The sequence below is a fragment of the Cebidichthys violaceus genome, unplaced genomic scaffold (assembly GCF_023349555.1).
Source record: "Cebidichthys violaceus isolate CVI_PGR_0920_01 unplaced genomic scaffold, fCebVio1.0.p SCAF_3, whole genome shotgun sequence".
In the NCBI taxonomy this organism is placed as follows: domain Eukaryota; kingdom Metazoa; phylum Chordata; class Actinopteri; order Perciformes; family Stichaeidae; genus Cebidichthys; species Cebidichthys violaceus.
Window position 1 is genome coordinate 18,395,131 of NW_027176483.1, and position 21,531 is coordinate 18,416,661.

At 40.1% G+C, this 21,531-nt stretch overlaps 5 protein-coding genes across 5 annotated transcripts; 2 read left to right on the top strand and 3 right to left on the bottom strand.

Moving 5' to 3' along the window:
* Nucleotides 1–537: 537 nt before the first annotated feature.
* tgm2l (transglutaminase 2, like) lies at nt 538–9,338 on the bottom strand. The gene is made up of 15 exons (XM_068723383.1): nt 9,286–9,338; nt 7,975–8,145; nt 6,940–7,170; nt 6,321–6,439; nt 5,757–5,885; nt 5,243–5,420; nt 4,714–4,855; nt 4,501–4,604; nt 3,938–4,080; nt 3,734–3,833; nt 3,260–3,405; nt 3,049–3,178; nt 2,729–2,889; nt 2,042–2,178; nt 538–1,437 (listed from the first exon to the last, which is right to left on the bottom strand). The coding sequence occupies exons 1-15, from the start codon at nt 9,299–9,301 to the stop codon at nt 1,263–1,265; spliced, it is 2,082 nt and encodes a 693-aa protein (XP_068579484.1). The 5' UTR covers nt 9,302–9,338; the 3' UTR covers nt 538–1,262.
* Nucleotides 9,339–15,131: 5,793 nt separating this feature from the next.
* Nucleotides 15,132–15,542, bottom strand: LOC137881009 (histone H3). The gene has a single exon (XM_068722674.1). It carries the CDS (start codon nt 15,540–15,542, stop codon nt 15,132–15,134), a length of 411 nt encoding a protein of 136 aa, XP_068578775.1.
* Nucleotides 15,543–15,907: 365 nt separating this feature from the next.
* On the top strand, nt 15,908–17,387 carry LOC137881010 (histone H2A-like). The gene has a single exon (XM_068722675.1). It carries the CDS (start codon nt 15,908–15,910, stop codon nt 16,292–16,294), a length of 387 nt encoding a protein of 128 aa, XP_068578776.1. The 3' UTR covers nt 16,295–17,387.
* Nucleotides 17,388–17,893: 506 nt separating this feature from the next.
* On the top strand, nt 17,894–19,208 carry LOC137881011 (histone H2B-like). Its single transcript, XM_068722677.1, has one exon. It carries the CDS (start codon nt 17,903–17,905, stop codon nt 18,275–18,277), a length of 375 nt encoding a protein of 124 aa, XP_068578778.1. The 5' UTR covers nt 17,894–17,902; the 3' UTR covers nt 18,278–19,208.
* Nucleotides 19,209–19,295: 87 nt separating this feature from the next.
* Nucleotides 19,296–19,735, bottom strand: LOC137881012 (histone H4). Its single transcript, XM_068722678.1, has one exon. The coding sequence runs from the start codon at nt 19,720–19,722 to the stop codon at nt 19,411–19,413; it is 312 nt and encodes a 103-aa protein (XP_068578779.1). The 5' UTR covers nt 19,723–19,735; the 3' UTR covers nt 19,296–19,410.
* Between the last annotated feature and the right edge of the window lie 1,796 nt (nt 19,736–21,531).

A 21,531-nucleotide genomic window follows, 5' to 3' on the forward strand; every position in this document is an offset into this window, starting at 1 on the left:
CACACACACACACACACACACACACACACACACACACACACACACACACACACACACTGCGTGAATGGGTTGAGTACATTTGTGTCTGTCAGGCCAGTAGTTGACCTGTGTGAAGTGTCACAGCAGTGTGACATCGGACACTCGTGGGCTTCAGCTGGATCAGGAACTCTGTTTGTTGGACGGAGGAAACTTCTGGACGGGAGGTGAGAGAATGTAACCAAACCACACAAACAAGGGCTTGTTCCTTCACAGCTCGCAGAAGTTTAACAACTTCTCTTGTAGATGCGTTCAATCTCTGCAGATGAAGGCAACAAATGTTGCTTCAACCAGGACCAGTGTACTTAATAAATCTATTTTAAACTCCAACTCTTTGACTGACAGTATGAGTCCCTCTTATGTAGAATAACTTTCTCTGTACAGTTTAAAATAATGTTGCAGATAGACATCCAGTGGTACAGTAATAACATGTCATCAAGTGAATACTGGTGAAACAATTATTTTTATTGAAAGCATGTTTCATATCAACTTGAACACAGAATTATTATAAAAATCATAATCATATTATGATTAAATTAAATGAAATAATTGGTTTCTTCCAATCATATTTTGATTAAAATAGGATTGAAAACAGTGCAATAAGGGACTTAAGAAACACAACATGAAACATACATTTTAGTGAAATCAGACACTTTTCAACAAGTATGCAGAACATGCATATAGCACAATGTTTTTAACCACTGAAGGCCCTGATGGTTGTCATTTCATTATCAGGGACTAAAAATCTGCTGTAAAGTTGATCATGAGAAAAAAACAAAGATGGAAGGAAACTTGGCAATTCAGTCAAGTAGGAAATATAGAAATTAAATGGTACAGAGGAGGAACATGAACAAAAAGCAAATCATTCTGTATTTACATTATTTCTAGAGGCGTCACCTCTGTGCATTTCCATGTAGTGCCAGGCATAATGCAAAGTCAGAAATGTTCTAATCTGACACATAGGGCCTTTAACACTGTATCCAGTATTTCTAAGTGGATAAGGTCACAGTCAACCTGGAGGACACATCTCAAACTGTTTCAATTTAATACTGATGACTTAGGTAATTAAACGGGACCGTCAGTGAGAAGATGTCTATTTCTATATAGTTATTCTTAATGCTCGTCATCTGTGCCACAGAGTTGGAATCCGGCAAAATCAGATGAAATTATCGCTGGGCCTCCAATCAACCCACAGTGGAGTCGTGTCCCAGTCAGCTCAAAGGTTTTCAATAACGTCCAGTGTATATAGCGCGGTGTTTCTTGTGGACAACCACAGTGGCGACTCCCTTCACGTCCTTCAGTCTGTCAGAGTCAAAGTCCACAAGGAGCTTCTTGACCCCCGGCCGCACGGGTGAGAACGAGAGCCTGACAGACACCTTCTGGCTGGGAAATATATCATCACTGAAAGACAGAGAGAGAAAGATAAATGCTTTAGTTTTATATAGTAGTTTTGATCTGTTGCCATCGCTACATGAAAAGTATTTGAGAGTCATCCTCAGGGGAGCATGAATGACAATCGAGGCAGTGGCTTTAATAGTTTATGTCATTTTGAAAGTTATCATGCCAACATGACCCACTGATCAAACACAGCTAGTCCAGCTACAAAAGCTAGTTTTTGAACTGAAAATACCCATTTCTGATCCATTGTGCTTCTGGACTTCTAACATAGACTTCAAAGTTTTGGGAGACCAGGCCTCATTTTTCAATTCCTTTTGGATGTTTAGACATTCAAACCAGAAGAAGACTTTGCACATTTGTTACGAGACATGTGCAGGAGAGAGAGGAATAGATCAAAAGTTGCAAACAAAATCCTGCATGCTGTCTAACTAACTTTTTTGCGAGGTTTTGGCGACGGACCTTCATCAGGCGAACGTTGGAAATGAACGTACATTTAGACAGTTTGTTTGAAAGGATGATTAGACGTAACCACTGCCTTTGATTCTAGTGTGTGCCTGTCAATTCTTTGCACATGCTTTGCAGTGAAGGTGGCTGACTCAGTACTCACTTAACAGCGATCTCAGTGGGCGACAGTAGGCCGGCCCCTTCCATAGTGAACACGCCACCTTTCAGAGTAACTGGTAGAGGATTGATGAAGGAGATGAAGGCCGTTACTTCTTCCTGTTCAACAGCCTTCCCAGGCACCTGGAAAATAGACGACAGATGTTTGATCAGCGTACAAATGACAGTGTAGGACATCACAGTTTCCGATTTAGAAACACAAAACATCAAACATCAGGAACTTAATCTAGACCCTGGGTTCTTCAATCAAACTACAGGCAAGGTTCTTCGAAATCCAAGGAGATGTCAGCTGATTGCAAATATGTCCTTGTGTGGTTATATGCAGAAACTTCAACCAACGGAAGAACATTTTGAAAGCTAACATTAAGATCTTGGATATCAAACCGGTCAACAAATGTTGAAATTTTTAAATTACATGCTATTTTTTTCCACGACTGTTGAATCTGTTGAAACATCCTCCAAGAATGATTTGTGAGATGTTTCTCATAAATCTCATATAAGAAACATCAAACTCCTACGTAAATCTTAGATTTAGATTAACTGAGATGTGCACTCATAGTTTCATTCTAATCAGTCCTCTACCTTTCATAAACACATCACACAAGCATATTAAACCTTATAAATGGTCACATGGTCCTACTATGACCTCTGGGCGTGCTCAGTGTGTGTTCACCTGTACGAGGAGTTCAGGCATACTCAGTGGGATGTTGGCCACGGTCATGATGGGCTCACTCTCTCCCGGAGCCTCTAAGAGGGCTTTCACCCTGATCGGATTATGTTCAGAGACACACTTGGCGTAGTCGTCATAGTGCAGACGCAGCACTTCCTTGTAGGCTGCACACACACACACACACACACACACACACACACACACACACACACACACACACACACACACACACACACACACACACACAAAGAGAAAGCATTAAATGGGAAAATTGTATATCATGGCGCACCACATGGAGACCTTTTGTGTATATTTTGAGCTACCTTGGTAAGCTGGCACTGTCACACTGACTGTTTGTCTCTTGCACTCCCCTCGGTGGATAGAGTTGTAAGTTACAGAGGTGATCAGCACGATCAGCTGACCATGAGCCTCTCTGCCTCCTTCATTCTTCACCTGATGTTATATCACACAATGTCCATAAATCAGAACAGAGTACAAGGAGGAACATGAGATACATGACGTAATTGAGCCTACCTCAACAATCACATCAAAGTCTGTCCCAAATACAGGCTTAGCATGCTTGATTGACAGTTTCAGTTGTCCTGGTTCTGCGCTCTCATCGGTTGGCTCCGTGACCCGGCGTCCCGCCTTCTCATACACCTCTCTCTCCTTCTTGGAGCCTGTGGAGAAGATGTTGGTCAATGACAACTGATCCTATGAGCAGAGATGAGTCTGAGCAGATATTTCACACGTTAAACTGTGGAAGTTACAGAAAGCATGGAGCTTCAGAGCAGATCAGTTAAATGCTCAATCAGTTTTATGATTTCTCTTGAATCACAAGTCTTACAATCAGAAGAATAAACTAGGGGAGCCTACACATTGTTGGTGAATGCTGTATACTAAACTGAATGTGATTATAGCCAATAACATACTGATAGTTTATCAGTATGGCTTCTGTACATTTCGGCAATCACTGATCTACTCCTGTGTGTGGACTTTCTGACTAACCTTCAGGATATTTGTAGTGTAGAGTGACATCTTCTCTCTGGTTGCCGTAAACACTTTTGGTGCTGATATTCCGCCCCACGCTCGCCTGGTCCACTTTGATCTGTAACGATAACAACAATCATCATCAGCACTATTCTTTTTTTTTTAATTCTTGAAAAGTGCAGATGCTTTTTAACTTGAGCACATATGAGTGTGAATCAAAACCTTCCGTCGTCGGCCATCGCGTTGGACGATCCATTGGACGATGTCTGCGTTCACCTCGGCGAAAACAAACGGAGCGTCGTACTTTACTCCCAGATTTCCCTCCTTGATTGCCGTCACTGGACACGGACCGCAGCAAAACTCACCTAAAGAGTAGAAGTACATATTTCTTTCAGCCACTTCCAGCATGATTTTTTTTAAAGATAGATAGATAGATAGATAGTAACTTTATTGATCCCGCGAGGGGAAATTATTTAGTTGCAAGCAGCAATAGGTTACAGTAAGTTACAGTAAAGTTACAGTAAAGATGGTATTTCAGTTTGATTATCAGGCTGATAGGAAGAACCAACCAGCCTCTGATCTAAAATATCATAACATGGTCCCACAGAAAGCTAGCTGTGACAATCCTGGGAACGGTTTAAAGCAATGAAAAACAACAATAAACAGGTGGGTAGTTCAGTTTCCAATGTGGACACAGTGATAAATGTCTTGTGAAACCACAGATAGACAGTTAAGTAGGAGAGAGGGGTGAATAACAGAGATTAGGTTAAGAATCAGGAACGTACCATCACTCAGTTCTTGAGGGGTTGGGTCCAAAACCTGCCAGCCGTCATTTCCTTTGGGAAGATCACCTCTCCTCATCCAGGACTCGACCCAGCAGTGGAAGTTCCTAAATGTCGTGAGGAGAGGAATGGAAGATATAATTCATTACATGAGATGATGTAACGTTTTCTACAAAATGTTATTCAGAATCAATGTGTGTGTGTGTGTGGTCCTACCAGCTACTGTCTGCCTTGTTTCCTTCGTCAATTCTCTCCAGTCTTTCATTCAGCAGGATGTCGAAGGAGAGGTTTCCATCGACATCATGGGCTGATGCGAAGTTGGTTATGAGGCGTGTTGGGATTCCCAGACAGCGCAGCACTGTGAACATAACACAGATCACAGGCTTTAGAATATTAGAGACCCACAATTAATGCTAAGCTACGTGCGCCAGCTGCTGGCTGCAGCTATGTAATCACCGTACAGAGGGGCAAATTCACAAAAGGATTCTGCTAGACTATAAGAAAACATGTCATTCTGGCATCTCGGAGCTCCTGTGCTATTTGCTCATTTTTTTAAATGAGATACTATGCATACATTTGTTTGTGAATTCACCTGAGAGTGGTATCCGTCTTCTTAGCTAACTCTCGTGAAGAAAGCAAATAAGTGGTATTCCCAAAATATTCCTTTAAAAACATTCCTTATACAGCCAGTAGCACTCATGGGGATCGTTCAATCATGCAGCAGTGCCATTTTTGGAGGCCTCACCTGTGCAGGCGACGGCAGCAAACACCCAGCACTGGCCATATTTGACCGCCCTCGCCCCGGCCTTGCTCCACTGTTGGAGGATCGCCACGCTGCCGTTCCATTTGTACGGTGGAACTCCACCAGAGTACGGTTCCACCCAGCGACCGGTCAACACACCCCGGTCACCGTTAGAGTTCACCTGGACGGGTGGAGACAACATATCGAGGAGAAATCTTAAACGCTGTGTATCACTGCAGGAAGCAAAGGGTTGAATAGGTACGATTTTCACGTATCTTCCCGACAATATGTGTATAGGATTGTATGTAGGGATCATTTGACAGTAAAACAGTGAAGGGTCCTGTTGATCTGTTTTGATGGTATTTCTGGGAAGGCGCTACACTCCCCAGGTGTTTATAACAATGAATGTAAAAGTTCATCAGTAAAGTATCGTTCCCACTCAGACAATAAAATGCCTTTTTTGTACTGTTGTTAAACCTTCAGTGTTGTTATAGCAGAGAGTGAAAGAGATCATCACCATCGCAGTGATTATCCTGCTGACATAGACGGGGTCAGATCTGAGCTTGATGTCCATCTCTGAGTTTTTCAGGGCATCCTTGGAGTTGTCCAAGACTTCCAAACAGATGTCCATCACATAGTCCTCAAACTGAGAGACAGAGAGTCACAGTGAGACAGAGAGAAAACACGAGAGATAAGCAAAGACAAGTAAGGTTGGTTGTTGAACAGGAGAGGCTTCTCAACCTTTTTTTAAAACAGATTTCAAATCACATTTGTTTCCCATCGGTCAGTCTGTCTTTGTGCCTTCTTTCTGTTTGTCTTCTTCTCTGCGAGCTGTGAAGGAACAAGCCCTTGTTTGTGTGGTTTGGTTACATTCTCTCACCTCCCGTCCAGAAGTTTCCTCCGTCCAACAAACACATTTCCTGATCCAGCTGAAGCACCCAACTGTCCACTGTCACACTGCTGTGACAATTCGCACAGGCCAACTACTGGCCTGGCAGTCACAGACATACTCAACCCATTCACGCAGTGTGTGTTTGTGTGTGTGTGTGTGTGTGTGTGTGTGAGAGAGAAAGAAAGCTACCTGTCCATAACTCCAGAAAATACTGTTAATGCTATCCCAGGACCCCGTGTAAATGACTCCATCTTCATTCATAACATACTCCTGGAGCAGACTCTCATCGGGGAGGTACACCACGTCATCTGGTACAGACACACAGACACACAGACACACACACACACACACACACACACACACACACACACACACACACACACACACACACACACACACAAATGCACACACACAAAAAGCAGAAACAACAAAATCAATTTGCAATATGAATTATTTAATTATTATCATAGCATTGAGGTCCTCAATTAGAAAAACATGACACTGTTGTGAGAATCTCCATCATTTGGTGTTTTGTGATGCTGGTGATGATAAATGCTCAGTCGGGCTGAAACATGATGGGGACCTGTCGTACGGTCTATGTCTTTGTCTTGGGTGCACCAAACTGGTGAGGGGATGTTTTTGGTTCTGCTGACTGACTCAACACACGTTAGATTGTGACACTGAGTACAAACTAAAAACGTCAGGAGCTGCATGATGACGTTTAAAAGCTAGCGTGTGTGAATGTGAAGTCAGTCCTCTTGGAGAAAGCACATAGCGGACAGCGTGTGCACAATGCTTTATGTTTTACCTTTGCACCACGGGTTGAAGAGCAGGTGGAACTTAATTTTGTCGGTCTTCTCTAAAATGCGTCCATCAGGTGACATCATCAACACAGCCAGACGGTACTGGCCAATGATAGCGTCCGGTGGACTGTGCAGAGTCAGCAGCATTTCATCCTGCGCTCCCTGCTGGTTGAACCACCACTTGTCTACGGCCCCACGCTCCTTCTGAACTTTGATCACCACCTCGTCTTTCTTACCTGAAGACACATAAAAAACACTTTTATAGTTCATGAAATGGATTGTCGTACCGTCGATTCAGCTTCTTGCTGTTTATCTGAGCCAGAATCACCAAATATTGCATTAGTGGTCTGCATAGGACAAGTGAGGGAAATACACTTTGTCCTTGTAAATTAAATGGAGGATTTGGGACAAGAAAAAGAGTTGTTTACAGATGAACACTGTAGTTTGGGTCTAGGACTGACTAACTTCTAACTTGACTAGAAGCATTTGTTCGCTACTCTCTTTTTATGGGGCTCAGGATATTTAGCAACACACAGGTTGTCATATGAAAGCTGTTTAATATTATTAAGGAAGGCTGCTAAACGTATTTTTTATACATATATTTTACTTGCATGTGAGAAAGTATAGGCTATGTGTTTTCAGCGTAGAAGTGTTGGTTAAAGCTTTATGTGTGAAATGTGTTCAGCAGGATTTAAGTCTTGGGATTCAATAATAAGCTCCTACCACTGTAGCAATGACATGGTGATGAATCTGGTAAAAGTTACTAGCTATTCAAAGTTATAGAATGATGGAGCTTAGTTGGAAGAGAATAATACACTCCGGTCCAGAGGACAGGCTAAACTGCTGGTAGAAGGATTGAATTGACTGCAATGTCAAGATCTGATGTGTCAAAATGCATACTTACATGCTGAATAAGTCTTTTTTTTGTTTTTAACATATTTTTGTCTTGCTAGGGTACACCATTTACTTTGTAAATGGAGAATATAGTTCAGATTGGACTAGCATCAGAAACCCATCAAGCTACCCACCCAGCTACTCACCAACGTGCAGAACCAGTTCTAGGTGGTGTTTAGGAGGCAGAGTCTCAGAGCACTGCACAGTTATGGAGAACGGTTGACCCCTGCGGACAATCAGGCGCTCCCTATCAATATCCCTGGTGCGGTGAGCCAAGTTGTTTTCCTGACTTCTCAGATTCACATCCATAATCAAACCTAAAAGAAAAAAAGATTAACAATCCATAAACTGTGTCTGTGGTCGGCTGTCTTGTTGCCAAATAAAATATTGGCAGCGATAGAAGAGTTTCACCTATGTTGTGACCTTAGTTGACAGAGAGTTGCATTGTGGTTGAACTTGATGACTAAGTTGTGGCTTTCAATACATGTTTTCTATTTAAAGAAAGAGTTGGACATTTTGGGAAATACACTCATTAATTTTCTTGCCAAGAGTTGGATGAGAAGATCATTACAACACCGTAGAGTAAATAATATGAAGGACACAATTAGCTGAGCTGAGTTAAGTACAAAGACTGGGAAACGAGAGGAATGAGCAAGCCTAATAACATCTACCTACCAACACCTCTAAAGCTCACTGATAAACACGTCATCTTTTGTTTGTTTAATCCGTACAAAAACCTAAGTGTCAAAACGACAAGTTGTGATCTAACAGAGGTTTATGTGACAATTTATTTGCTTTTCCCATGCCAAGCTCAGTGACTTCCTGGAGTCTTGACATCACTATGACATTTCCAGGCAACTAGTGGAGATACCAATGAGATCCTGTTAATTAGTGAGGTTTAGGTTAGATTTTGTCACCCGTTGACAGAGCCAAGGTAGTCGTATCCATCAGTTTTTATGCTAATCTAAGCTAACTGTCTCCGAGTCCAGACATTAGACATGTTCTAATCTACCTCCCCGCAAGAAATTTCCCAAAATGTTGAATATTCCTTAAAAGTAAGATCAATAAATGTACTAACCTGGGGAAACTGAATGTGCTGAAATGATAAATGTAGCTCAACCAACATACTGTAGCATGGTGGTATGCCAAAAGCAAACAAATATATATATTTTTTATTTTCTTTTAAATGTAGCCTCCCTTGGCCAGTCGGATCCCTGTTTTAGCCAGACTTGTACTTGCTCCAGGAATTAGGATGGGTCATATCACATCTGAGCGTCAAGTCATGCATCAGCACATTTTTCACACACATAATAATCTCCCATAAAGTTTGTAATACGGACTGCAAAGAGATAGAGGGAGAAAGATATCTAGACAAAAAGCACCAACTATAGATAGATAGACAGACAGACAGACAGACAGACAGACAGATAGAACAATAAATAGATATAATCACTTACCCCTGATGTTTGCCATAGCTTCTTCCTATACGCGTCTAGTAAAATGTTGCTCCTCAGGTGTCTTTGCGCTCTTCGTTTTGGTGTCCATCCCAGTGCTGTATTTATACACACAAAACTGTCCCTCCCACTTTTCTGACACACACTCACCCTAAAACACTCACTCACTCCACCCCATCTCCCCTCTGTGACCTCTGACATCACTTTGGGTGTGTGCATGAGTGAGAGTGTTTGCTGTGTGTGAGTGATAGTTTAACATTTTTTGAGGGGCCGTTGCTCTAACTTGAAAAAAGGCATCCAGCTACGGCTACTACAAAAAGTTGTTTTAGTTATTGTTTGAATTATTAAGACCGAGAAAAGTGTACACATATATATAAATGTATTGAATTTCAGGACATTTGATGCTGAGCCTGGACTTCAGTATGGGGGTTCTTCCCCTGGGAATTTTTGTTTTACAAACAAGCTCTATTATTTACTTTCCGGACTAATTATGAATTATGATGTTGAAAATATTAGTAGTTGTTAGTAATTAGTATTGGTAATAAGTATAGTTATTAGTTAATAAATGTATGTATGTTAACAGTGGTGGAATTTAACCAACTACATTCTCTCAAGTACTGTACAATAATGAGGTACTTGTATTTGAGTATTTTAATTGTCTGCTACTTTATTCTTCTACTCCACTGCATCTCAGATGTTAATATTGTACAATTTATTCCACCACATTTATTTAATATTTTAAAATGCTTTGCAGATCCAGATTAATAATGCGAACATTTTCATCAACTAATAAATGATGATGTAGTATTATATATTAAACCACAATGCAGTACATAAAGTAATTTAAATCAGCTCCAACTTTACCAGCTGCAACATTAAAGTGATGAACAGATTAACGCATGAATAACTATGATTCAATAATATAATGAATATTATTCTGGGCCATTCTGTACAGGAAAAACCTTTACTTTTGGTACTTGAAGTATATTTTGATGCTAATACTTTTGTACTTGAATGATATTCTGAATGCTGGACTTTTACTTGTAACGGAATATTTCACACAGTAGTTTCACTACTTAGGTAGAGATCTGAGTACTTCTTCCATGTTAACATTAGTTAATTGAAATCAAATATGAAAAAGGTTAATTTCACTCACTCACACAATTTTCACAAACTAGTTCATGCAGTGAACTCTGTGTACACTGTTCTCCTCTCCTACTCTTACGAAAGTAATTATACAATTTGAGCTACTGCTTAGCATTGACCTCTTAGTTTGACTTGATGTATTCATTCACCCATTCATTCAGTTGAATCACTCAACAAATCTGAGGTGTGGGTGTCGATTTTAAGTTCTGGAAAAAGGCTGGTTCTGCTTTGTATTGAGGAAATATTGCAATTGCAACATAACCATAATCAGTCAGCATTTGGGAAAGAACCTGCCTTTTTTCCCAAGAAAAAACATACTGTATGTTTTGCTGAATATTTGCTAATAGTCAAGAATATACTCATCAAATTCTGGACTTTTGAACCACTACACTTCCTTACCTTTCATTTACTTCTAAATCCTGAACAAAACACCAACAACAGTACGTACGATATTCCAAACTGGATATTTCACTAACCCACGGATGTAGGGTAGGGGTCAAGGGATGAAGGGATGTCCACATATACAGACATTGAGTTGTGAGGATAGTCACTACAGTGCTACAATGGTGACGTACACTGACACACACTCTAACGCTCTCACTGAAAAAGTGATGTATCATATACATGCCGCTTGTTAGTGACTGACTCAGCTCAAGATACAGGTCCACTCAACCTCATTGTGGTGGCTCAGGCTACAAAAATGCAAGATACTACATTTCCCATAAAGCAACTCCCTAGCATTCCTGTCTGCGTTGTAAACACCTGCATCTTTACATGTCCATGACCTCAGACTTGGATTGTACAAGTCCATCCTGAAATACCTGAAGTCACTTGAATAATTTTCATTTGACAGAAGACATTATAAACTCTGGTACACCCCAGTACCAGTAAATTCTTTCTTTCTGTGACTGCCATGCCTCTTTTTTGCAATTGTGCTTAAAAATGCAAACAAGTAGCAAATATTTTGTTAAGTAAACATCTGCTTCCAGAAAGTTCAGCTGTGAAAGGCTGGGGTGGTCATGTTTCGGGAAAACGAGGTAACTGACCTCAGCCTCCCGCAATCACACCAAAGTGTCAGGGACTTAAAGGGCAATGCAATGCTTCATTGGTCTCTACCACTCTTTCTGCACAATGCTAACACACACACACACACACACACACACACACACACACACACACACACACACACACACACACACGCACACACACACAGACACGCACGCACACACACACATACAGAAATGTCAGCTCTGTGACACAAGAGGAAGTGCTTTATTTTCACCACCCGTTTCTTACATCAGCACAACAGCATTAGTGTGTAGGCTTATCTCAGATGAGTTCAAACACAGGGGACATGTACATTGCCAAATCCAAAATACATATTTGTCCTCTAACGTGCTATTTATCAATCTATATTGTTTTGGTGTGAGTTGTTTTTGAGATATTGGCCTTAGAGTTGTCTGCCTTCTCTCAAATAAAAGTGGACCATATGGCACTTGGCTTATGGTGCTCGAAGCATTGCTGTTGAGTTTGAAAAAAAAGCTTGAAAAACTCAACAGCAATGTCTCTTTCCAGTAATCATGAGCCGGTTACTCAAGATAAACCATAGACCTGGTTGAAAGCAGTTTGACAAGGTGTGTGGTTTATCTTAACATAAAGCTCAGAATGAGGTTAGTACAGAAATGATGGGAGCGTCCAGACAAATACGCTACCCGGAGTTTACAAATGTATCCATCTTTGGGATTGTTTCTAAAGTCCTCCGTTTTCGGTGCTCAAAAACGCCGGCGTAAAACATATGCGTTTTCAAATGAAAACGGAGTAGTATGGACATGGCCTAAGGCAGGGGTGTCAAACTCATTTTCACTCTGGGCCACATCAGCATTGCGGTTTCCCTCTAAGGGCTGGTTGTAAATGTAAGACTGTATAAATGTAACTATTCCCTAACATATTGTTAAATAACTGTTTCTACATTTGATTATTGTTTATTCAAGTGTAAACATATTTTACATGCTGTTATATAAATGTAAAAATAGATTTAAGCACATTTCTGTTATTATAACTTAAATCCTTTTAATTTAGGGTTAAGAAACCCACATTACTCTATCAAAGATCAAACTTTTAAAGAAAATAACACAGACAAATATCAAACACAAGTTATTACAATAACTTTGTTCAAAGCTTAAAATCCTTTCAAGGGTGCGTTTGCACAATCCCACGTGAAATATTTCTTCTGTTGTAAAGCCACGTTTAAAGTAGTCTTCAATGTACTCACAATACATTTCCATGTCAAATGTTGAGTAACCTGTGAAGAGCTGCTTCTGTGACTGTTGCGTTTCAGTATCTCATAATTTTGACTTTCTATCTCATAACTTTGACTTTCTATCACATAATTTTGACTATGGGGATATTTTTATTATGAAGTCTAACTTTTAATTTTTAATTTAAAATTTTAATTTAATTAAATTTTTAAATTCAAGGCTCGGCCCGCGGGCCTTGAGTTTGACACCCGTGGCCTAAGGCAGTGGTTCCCAAACTTTTTTTGTCAAGCCCCCCTTTGATGATATAGAAACATTGTAAGCCCCCCCACCGCACCCAGCCCCACCCACCCCAAATGGGTCATACCTTCTTTATTTTGAATTAATTGCAGTATAATATATAAACTATCAAATGTTTGTTTTTCTTTCTAATATAAGTACATATCACTTCACTTTTCCACTTCACAGTTTATTGTTCAGTTTGTTTTACTGAAAAAAAAATAGCAATAATAAAATCAATTTCCAAAAAGATTGGACTTTAGATTGCTTTCAAGTAGTGCTTTCAGACATATTAATTATTACATTCTTGAATATATTTTCAAGTAAAATATACTTCAAATGTTAAATTTGAAGTTAGGAACAGTACAACAACTTACATTTCCCCATTTAACAATAGGTTTTTCAAACTGAATTAGTGTGCAAGAAAATAAGAAAGAAATCCTACATATAGAATGACTGATCAAAGACAAGATGTGCAAGTTACTCAGTGCTTTCTCTGCATAGATCACATTCCTATGCATAGGCACATTCATATTCCTACAGGCAAATTGCTTTCTGACATTCATTTGTCAATAAAATTAACTTAATTTCTTTAAAGTACAAACAAAATTTATTTCCTCACATTTAACAGCAAGTTCTCTCGAACAAGAAAATAACACATCCAGCAATGATTGATGTGGATTCACTTCGTTCTGATTGCTTTCAATAAAAGCTTGAGACATACAAGAGTGACACAATTTAGTGAATTTTTCATGTTCATTTAAATATATTCAATATTTAGTTAGTTGTTGGAGCTATTTATTTGTTAGTATTTTGTTATTGAATTAATTAGTATTGTTTAATTATGCTAGATGTTTGCTTATTTAGATTAGATTGATTGTTTGATATATTGAGATTGCTTTTTCTCTTTAATAGTAATTTGTTTAGGTATATTATGTTTTGTTGTTCAAGTATACTTTGTTCTGGGTTAGTTTGTTTGTTAGTTCTTTGGGTAAACACTGTGGGCACCTTTGGCTATTGTTGGAGGAAAATTTAAGTCTAATTATCTTTCTCCTATTTGACATCGAAGATATGGTCTGCACATGAGGCCCTGCCACATGTGGGTTGACTGGTTGAACTTCCTTTGACACTTAGGAAGGGCAGATGATCGCATGATCAGGGAATTAACATGCCATGGGGGAAATGTAAGTTTGGCTTCTGCCCTAGAGCTAAACTTCAATCATGTTTTCCTCTGTCTCCAAGAGTGACCTTAGTGTGAGAACAGAGTGTCTAAGATACCATGCCCTTCTCTTCCCTGTGTTGATGTAAAGCCTGTTTATCTCATGTGAAGGGAGCCTGTTTTGGGCCGTGTTGTGACTTGTGTGTACGTATGTTTACAACTATATAACCTGGTGGCTTGGAGTTGAAACTCTGAGCAGTTTTGACACATTGACTTGTATGTGTACAACCCTGTCTCCTTCTTGCAAGAATAAATGTCCTGTGATTATTACTTTTACATGGGCTTCGAGTTAATTTCTCTAACAGCTATATAGATATCTATCTATCTATCTATAGATATATATATATATATATATATATATATATATATATATATAGATATATATATATATATAGATATATATATATATATATATATATATATAGATATATATAGATATATCTATATATATATAGATATATATATATATAGATATATATATAGATATATATAGATATATATATATAGATATATATATATATATAGGAGTAGGTAGATAGGACCAGCATGCACCAGGGTGGGCCTATAGTTTTTTACCAGCACAGCACAAGAAAGACAGCGCGAGACAGGAGTTTTCTTTGTTTGCTTGCTTAAAATAAAGAAAAATCTGAATCCTGTATGGACAATCTACTCTTTCAGTGGCCTTTGATTATTGTTCATTTTATTTTGATGTATTTGACAAATGGCCACTATATTAGTCATTAAACAAATTTGTATAGCATTATACCTGGTATTGCTAAATATTTTAAGCACAATAGTTATTCCCATACATTTGTAGAAATAATAGTAGAGATCAATTTCATTGACTTGTCATCGAGGGTAAATTATGCGTTTGCAGAAGCGAAATGAGCTCTTTAGTGAGTGAGGTGGCTCTTAAAAGAGCCGTTATAGTTCGTGAATCAGCAGACAGCTTAAGCTCGCTCTCCGCGGATGCGACGGGCCAGCTGGATGTCTTTGGGCATGATGGTGACCCTCTTGGCGTGGATGGCGCACAGGTTGGTGTCCTCGAACAGGCCGACCAGGTAAGCCTCACTGGACTCCTGCAGAGCCATTACAGCAGAGCTCTGGAAGCGCAGGTCGGTCTTGAAGTCCTGAGCGATTTCTCTCACCAGACGCTGGAAGGGCAGTTTGCGGATCAGCAGCTCCGTGGATTTCTGGTAGCGACGGATCTCTCTCAGAGCCACGGTACCGGGCCTGTAACGGTGAGGCTTCTTCACGCCGCCGGTGGCCGGGGCGCTCTTACGGGCAGCCTTGGTGGCCAGCTGCTTCCTGGGGGCTTTGCCTCCGGTGGATTTACGAGCGGTCTGCTTGGTTCTTGCCATGACTTCTTCTTCTTTCTCTGATCGGGAGAAACATGCAGTCAAAGAGGAGACACGCTGCTCTTAAACTGTGGGACCGGCTGTGAAATGGTGACGCAGCTTCAGACCTCCGGCTCCTGATTGGTGAGGGGCTCCTCCTGGAGCTCAGCACCGCCCAGAGCAGCGACCCACCGCCCGAGTCTCCGCTGCTCATTGGCGGAAAATGCTTTCAAATTGTCCGCCAAAATGCAGAGGGGTCCGCCCTCTGTTCTTCTGCTGGAAGCCTCTTTTCTGGTTGGTCTGTTTGTCAGGAACTGTCCCGCGCGCTCCGTGTATAAAAAAGGGTTTCGGTTGTTGGTCACTATTCATTTCTCTAAAAGCATCTAACAATGAGTGGCAGAGGGAAAACCGGAGGAAAAGCCAGAGCTAAGGCCAAGACCCGCTCCTCTCGTGCTGGGCTCCAGTTCCCAGTCGGTCGTGTTCACAGGCATCTGCGCAAAGGAAACTATGCGCATCGTGTCGGCGCCGGAGCCCCCGTCTACCTGGCGGCTGTGCTGGAGTACCTGACCGCTGAGATCCTGGAGTTGGCTGGAAACGCAGCCCGCGACAACAAGAAGACTCGTATCATCCCCCGTCACCTGCAGCTGGCTGTCCGCAACGACGAGGAGCTCAACAAGCTGCTGGGCGGAGTGACCATCGCTCAGGGCGGCGTGCTGCCCAACATCCAGGCTGTTCTGCTGCCCAAGAAGACCGAGAAGGCCGCCAAGTCCAAGTAAACCTGGAGCCTCTCTGACTGCTGGAACCGGAACCACAAAGGCTCTTTTAAGAGCAAACACTCTCCTGATAAAGAGCTTTGCATTCATGCTTCCCTATTCAATAACTAATACTTTAAAAACATCACTATATAAATATGGTTGTTTGCATATTTAGACTAAAGTATATTAATGGGTTATTGATATAAAGCTGAGCCCAACAGTAGTTATTCCAGATGTTGCGCTCAATTTGACACAAACTTCAGTTGATCTACTGATTTAGAAGAAAAAGTTATTTAGTTTTTGAAAAACATTGAAGCCTGTACTTTGCTGTTTTAATCTCTCTGCAGCTGTATCAAATAATGTGGCTGCATAGGCTGCAAGTCTACATGTAAAGCTGTTTGTTATTTTTTAGAGGTGTAATTGCCAATCATTTTCATTCTCATATAAACAATTGTCTACAATAATAAAGATGTTCCTAATTCTCCACATCCCAAGGTGATTTCTTTGAATGCCTAGTGTCCGAACACTCAAAAACCCAAATATATTCCGTTACATATTGTGTATGACAAAGAAAATCATCCAATCTTAACTTTGAAAAAAATTGGAATTAGTAAATGGCCTATTTATATTGATCAAGCTGTGATTTGTAAGTGAACTCATTGTCTAAAAGTGTTTTCACATATGTCGATGTGGAAAATAGTGTAGTGACCAATGTTTACAGTTTTATTAGAAGTGTTGTTGAATTGCAAACTGAAAGTAAAAGAACATTAAGTTTGGCAGACTTGGTAAATGCATTGGCTCCAAGTGTTTATTGTCTGAGAGATAGTGCTTCAACAATCACTGTTATAAACTGTAATAACGGAGGTTGTGAAGGACCGTCCCCTTCACAACAGCAACATTAATTCAGCATCCCTCGTCAATGGACAGCGACTAACAGTAAACATGGTGCCCCGTGTATGTCAAGAAAAAAAAGTCACTCAACATAAGACTTGGTCATTCCAGTTCAAAAGGAAAGCTCTCACCTGGTTTATGTGGCCATTGTTAGGTTGAAGAACTGATGATCACGGATTGTAATATGTTTGAATTAAATAGTTGTTCTGTGGGTGTGTTGAGAGAAGAGGTAACAATTTACATGTAATTGTGCAACTCTGTCTTTTGAAATAAACAAACAAATCTTGTAACATTTTAAGAACCATTAAAGTTCTTTATTCCAGTGAAGGAGTTGTTGGTAATGAAATCCTTTGTTCTCAGCTCCCTCCAACAAGCTTCTACATAAAGGCACTTTAGTGCAGTACAGAACATTTCATGTCTCATAATTACATTATTAGAATATGCTGCAACTTGTTTTGCTTTACTTACTTAAATCACTTTCCCCCCCATTTGTTCCCTCTAGATTGATGTAAACCTGTATGTTTTATAACTTTGTATCAGCAACAGTAATTTAGTCACTCAAACAATAAAGACATCTGCTCACAGGAACGTTTAGGTCTTTGGCGCATGCTCAGTCCCGCTCAGAAGACAGCCAATCCTGTGCAAGCAACAGCACAGTATATTTGCATCAAGTTGATATATACATAGACCGTCCTGTGCCTTTGGGAACATCTTTTGACTCAGAAGAACTCTAGAATCATGCCTGACGCCACCGTCAAAGCTCCCAAGAAGGGATCCAAGAAAGCCGTCTCTAAGACCGCCGCCAAGACCGGCAAGAAGAGGCGAAAGAGCAGGAAGGAGAGCTACGCCATCTACGTGTACAAGGTGATGAAGCAGGTCCACCCTGATACCGGCATCTCCTCTAAGGCCATGGGAATCATGAACTCCTTCGTGAGCGACATCTTCGAGCGCATCGCCGGTGAGGCCTCTCGTCTGGCTCACTACAACAAGCGCTCCACCATCACTTCCAGAGAGATCCAGACCGCCGTCCGCCTGCTGCTGCCCGGTGAGCTGGCGAAGCACGCGGTGTCTGAGGGAACCAAGGCCGTGACCAAGTATACCAGCTCCAAGTAAACACCTGATGAAGGTCATCAACACAACGGCTCTTTTAAGAGCCACACACACTTCAACTAAAGAAGAGTTTCTGCTGTCTCTTAGCTTTGAAGAGGTTTGGTCAACCATGCTTAAGGAATAACTTGGTAGAATTTAAGCATTTGCCCTTAATGCTAGTTAGTTATTGTAATGGTACAATATTTGCAAGTAGGCAATGGTTCAACACATTCTATAGGCTGCACTGTTTTCAATAAGTGGTATCATTCAATTCAATAAAATGGAAACCACTAAGTTATAGAGATCCTTGTCTACTTTACAAAACAGGGAGTTTGGATCAGAGATTGTAATAACATCAAAGTTGAACCAGAAATAAAAATACTGGGTTTAATATTTTGTAACAGAAAATGGGAAAACAAGTTGTGTGAAATTGAGAAGAGGTGAAAAAACGGGCTATATAACAAGAGATAATAGTCAAAGGGTATTTAATTTATATTAAAAGAAAGTAATTCAAATATGAAAAAAAACAAACCTCACATGTCTGTCTGTAAGAGCCACTGTTCACGGAGTTATGTCACAAAGAAATGTCCCATGATTCATTGTTCATGGACCGTTGCAGTTTAAGATGTCTGGGCTTTGCTTCAAGGCCTCGGCCTAGTTTTACATGTTGATTATAGTTGTTTGCTCCGTTTGATGAGAAGATGCCTGTTAAACAAAAACTTTTCCAACACTTTTTAAAGCTCTTAACTTCACCAAGTTTCCAAAATATAGAAATAGCATTTGCAGAATACATGCAGCTTCATATTAAGTAACTCACTTGAGAAAAGTTTAAGTATTACTCAGATCATCTTTTGGTTAAACCATGTTCATCCTCTGGTACCTCAGTTAACAGACTGCTTTATAATCCAAAAAAAATAAATAAATTAACTTCACAATCAAAAAGTGTTAAGACTCCTCAAACCCAATGACATAACCCAAAGCATATTTAACAGATATGAAGTCAAGGGGTTAACCTGGATAAAAAAAACTTCTCACACAAATGTAAATGTCCAACCTGTTAGCTGCTTATTTCATTTAAACAGGATACCGGCTCTTTATTGAGTTATTGTGTGGCCCTTAAAAGGACCTTTGATGTTTTAGTAACGAGTAATAAGAGTTTAACCGCCGAAGCCGTACAGAGTGCGTCCCTGTCTCTTCAGAGCATACACCACATCCATGGCGGTCACCGTCTTCCTCTTGGCGTGCTCGGTGTAGGTGACGGCATCGCGGATCACGTTCTCCAGGAAGACCTTCAACACACCGCGGGTCTCCTCGTAGATCAGACCGGAGATACGCTTCACTCCACCACGGCGAGCCAGACGGCGGATAGCGGGCTTGGTGATTCCCTGGATGTTATCACGGAGGACTTTACGGTGACGCTTAGCGCCTCCTTTGCCGAGTCCTTTTCCTCCTTTTCCTCTTCCGCTCATTTTCACTGGTCAGAGTCTTTCAACAGAATAAAGTACACTGTTGGTTCCTAGTTATTTAAATACTGTCTGAGGACGTGATAGAAGACAGAGCCTGGGCTTTTAGTCTTCTTTGGATTTTAATTACAGTTGAAAATGATCTCTTTGCTGCATCAGCGCCACCTGCTGAACAAGAGCTATAATCAGGGACACAAGCAAGAGTGAAACGTTTGGTACTAATAATGTACTAAAAATGTAACCTAAGTATATTATCATGGACAATCCTGATGTGACTCTATGTGACATGTTGGCAGACAGTACTTTAGTATTCTGAATCACAATCAGAGAATCAGAATCAGAACTGTTTATTGCCATGGTATGTTGAACATACAAGGAATTTGACATGAAGGGAGGTGCATAACATTTAACAGTCAACAACAATCAACACAGTGCAAAGTAGAAACATATTACAATTTAAATTTAAAACAAGTTCCTATTGGCATATTTGCTTTCAAAAATGTACGGGAATTAATATGGTACTTAAAAGATATACCAATGCCAGGTATAATGTTAAAAATATTTAATATATTTAAGTTGGTGATCTATCTAAGAAAGTGCGGATGTTATTAACAGTCTACACATCAGATGGTTCACAATTCACAAGCTGCAAATGGAACAAAAACAAAATGCTGGCATGAGAACGTAGAGTGTAAATAAAGGTTGGACATGAAATGCCAATAAAACCCACCTGTGATTAAATAACATAATAAACATATATCCATTTTAATATTTATAGATATTACCTGGCCATTCTTAGTCTGTAGGATTATGTGAACTGCTCCGACTCATTTCCCAACTTCAATGGTTTAGTGTTGCATTCAATAAAACACAAGACAAAGTATTTCATTAGGTAATCAAGCATTAAGTTAGGTTTGTAAGACAGAAAAAACAACGCTTTCTCCAAACATACAACTAAAAGTCTATGGCCATGCTGGCGGTAACGATGTGAGGATCATTAAACACAAAATTATTGGAAGAATGAAAAATTTAGGAAACAAATAAACATTGTTATTCTTGGATACCACTCTGAAAAAAAAAAGTTTGGCCTGAAGGAAGCACCACAGGTACCGCCATGCTTTTACAAAAAAGGGTTTATCCGTTATAGGTGGCAATTTAATCTCATACTCAGCTTTGGATAGAATGCTCTCAGCACTCATCAGTCCAGTCTCAGTTTGCCAAAATTCAAGTGAGACAAGAAGACATTTATGAGGACAACAAGATGCTCAACACTTCCTCCTGCAGTGCGGAGAGCATAAGAGGTCCTCAACAGTCTTATGATGACACAACACCAGGTTAAAGAAACAAGCAGGGGGACATTTTACCATCCTACACACAACGTGTGACCGTCTGTTCCACAAACAGCATTTCCTTAAACTCTTTCAGTACTCGTGTCTGCACAACCCTATCTACTTCCACACATCAGAACACATGCAATCCTCTAGGTTTAGGAACATTTTTACAAACAGCAGCATGATTTAACAACAAGTAGGCATTAAACTCATTATAGTGGGATAATTGGTGCTATAACCCTAATTTAACCACTGTATACATCTCTTATACTGGAAACAATGCACCCTTAATACACGTACAGTTGGGCCGTCCATTTTGTACTATATGAAGTGTGTTCTTCATTAACTGCACTGGTTTGAAAAAAAGAGAAAGAATGAAACAAAGACAGAAGGATTTTTGCTAAAGAGCATTAGTTTATTTCCCAAAGGTTACTTCAGAAACAGGTAATTATGTACAACATCTGGAATGTTGGATAAATGCATA

Excerpts from the sequence above, each read along its gene's own strand:
- LOC137881010 (XM_068722675.1), top strand. The coding sequence starts at position 15,908 with ATGAGTGGCAGAGGGAAAACCGGAGGAAAAGCCAGAGCTAAGGCCAAG.
- tgm2l (XM_068723383.1), bottom strand. Across the intron at positions 4,605-4,713 it reads AACAAGGCAGACAGTAGCTG|GAACTTCCACTGCTGGGTCG; the intron begins GTAGGACCACAC and ends CACGACATTTAG. Across the intron at positions 3,834-3,937 it reads GCGATGGCCGACGACGGAAG|ATCAAAGTGGACCAGGCGAG; the intron begins GTTTTGATTCAC and ends TTATCGTTACAG.
- LOC137881012 (XM_068722678.1), bottom strand. The coding sequence starts at position 19,722 with ATGAGCGGAAGAGGAAAAGGAGGAAAAGGACTCGGCAAAGGAGGCGCT.
- LOC137881011 (XM_068722677.1), top strand. The coding sequence starts at position 17,903 with ATGCCTGACGCCACCGTCAAAGCTCCCAAGAAGGGATCCAAGAAAGCC.
- LOC137881009 (XM_068722674.1), bottom strand. The coding sequence starts at position 15,542 with ATGGCAAGAACCAAGCAGACCGCTCGTAAATCCACCGGAGGCAAAGCC.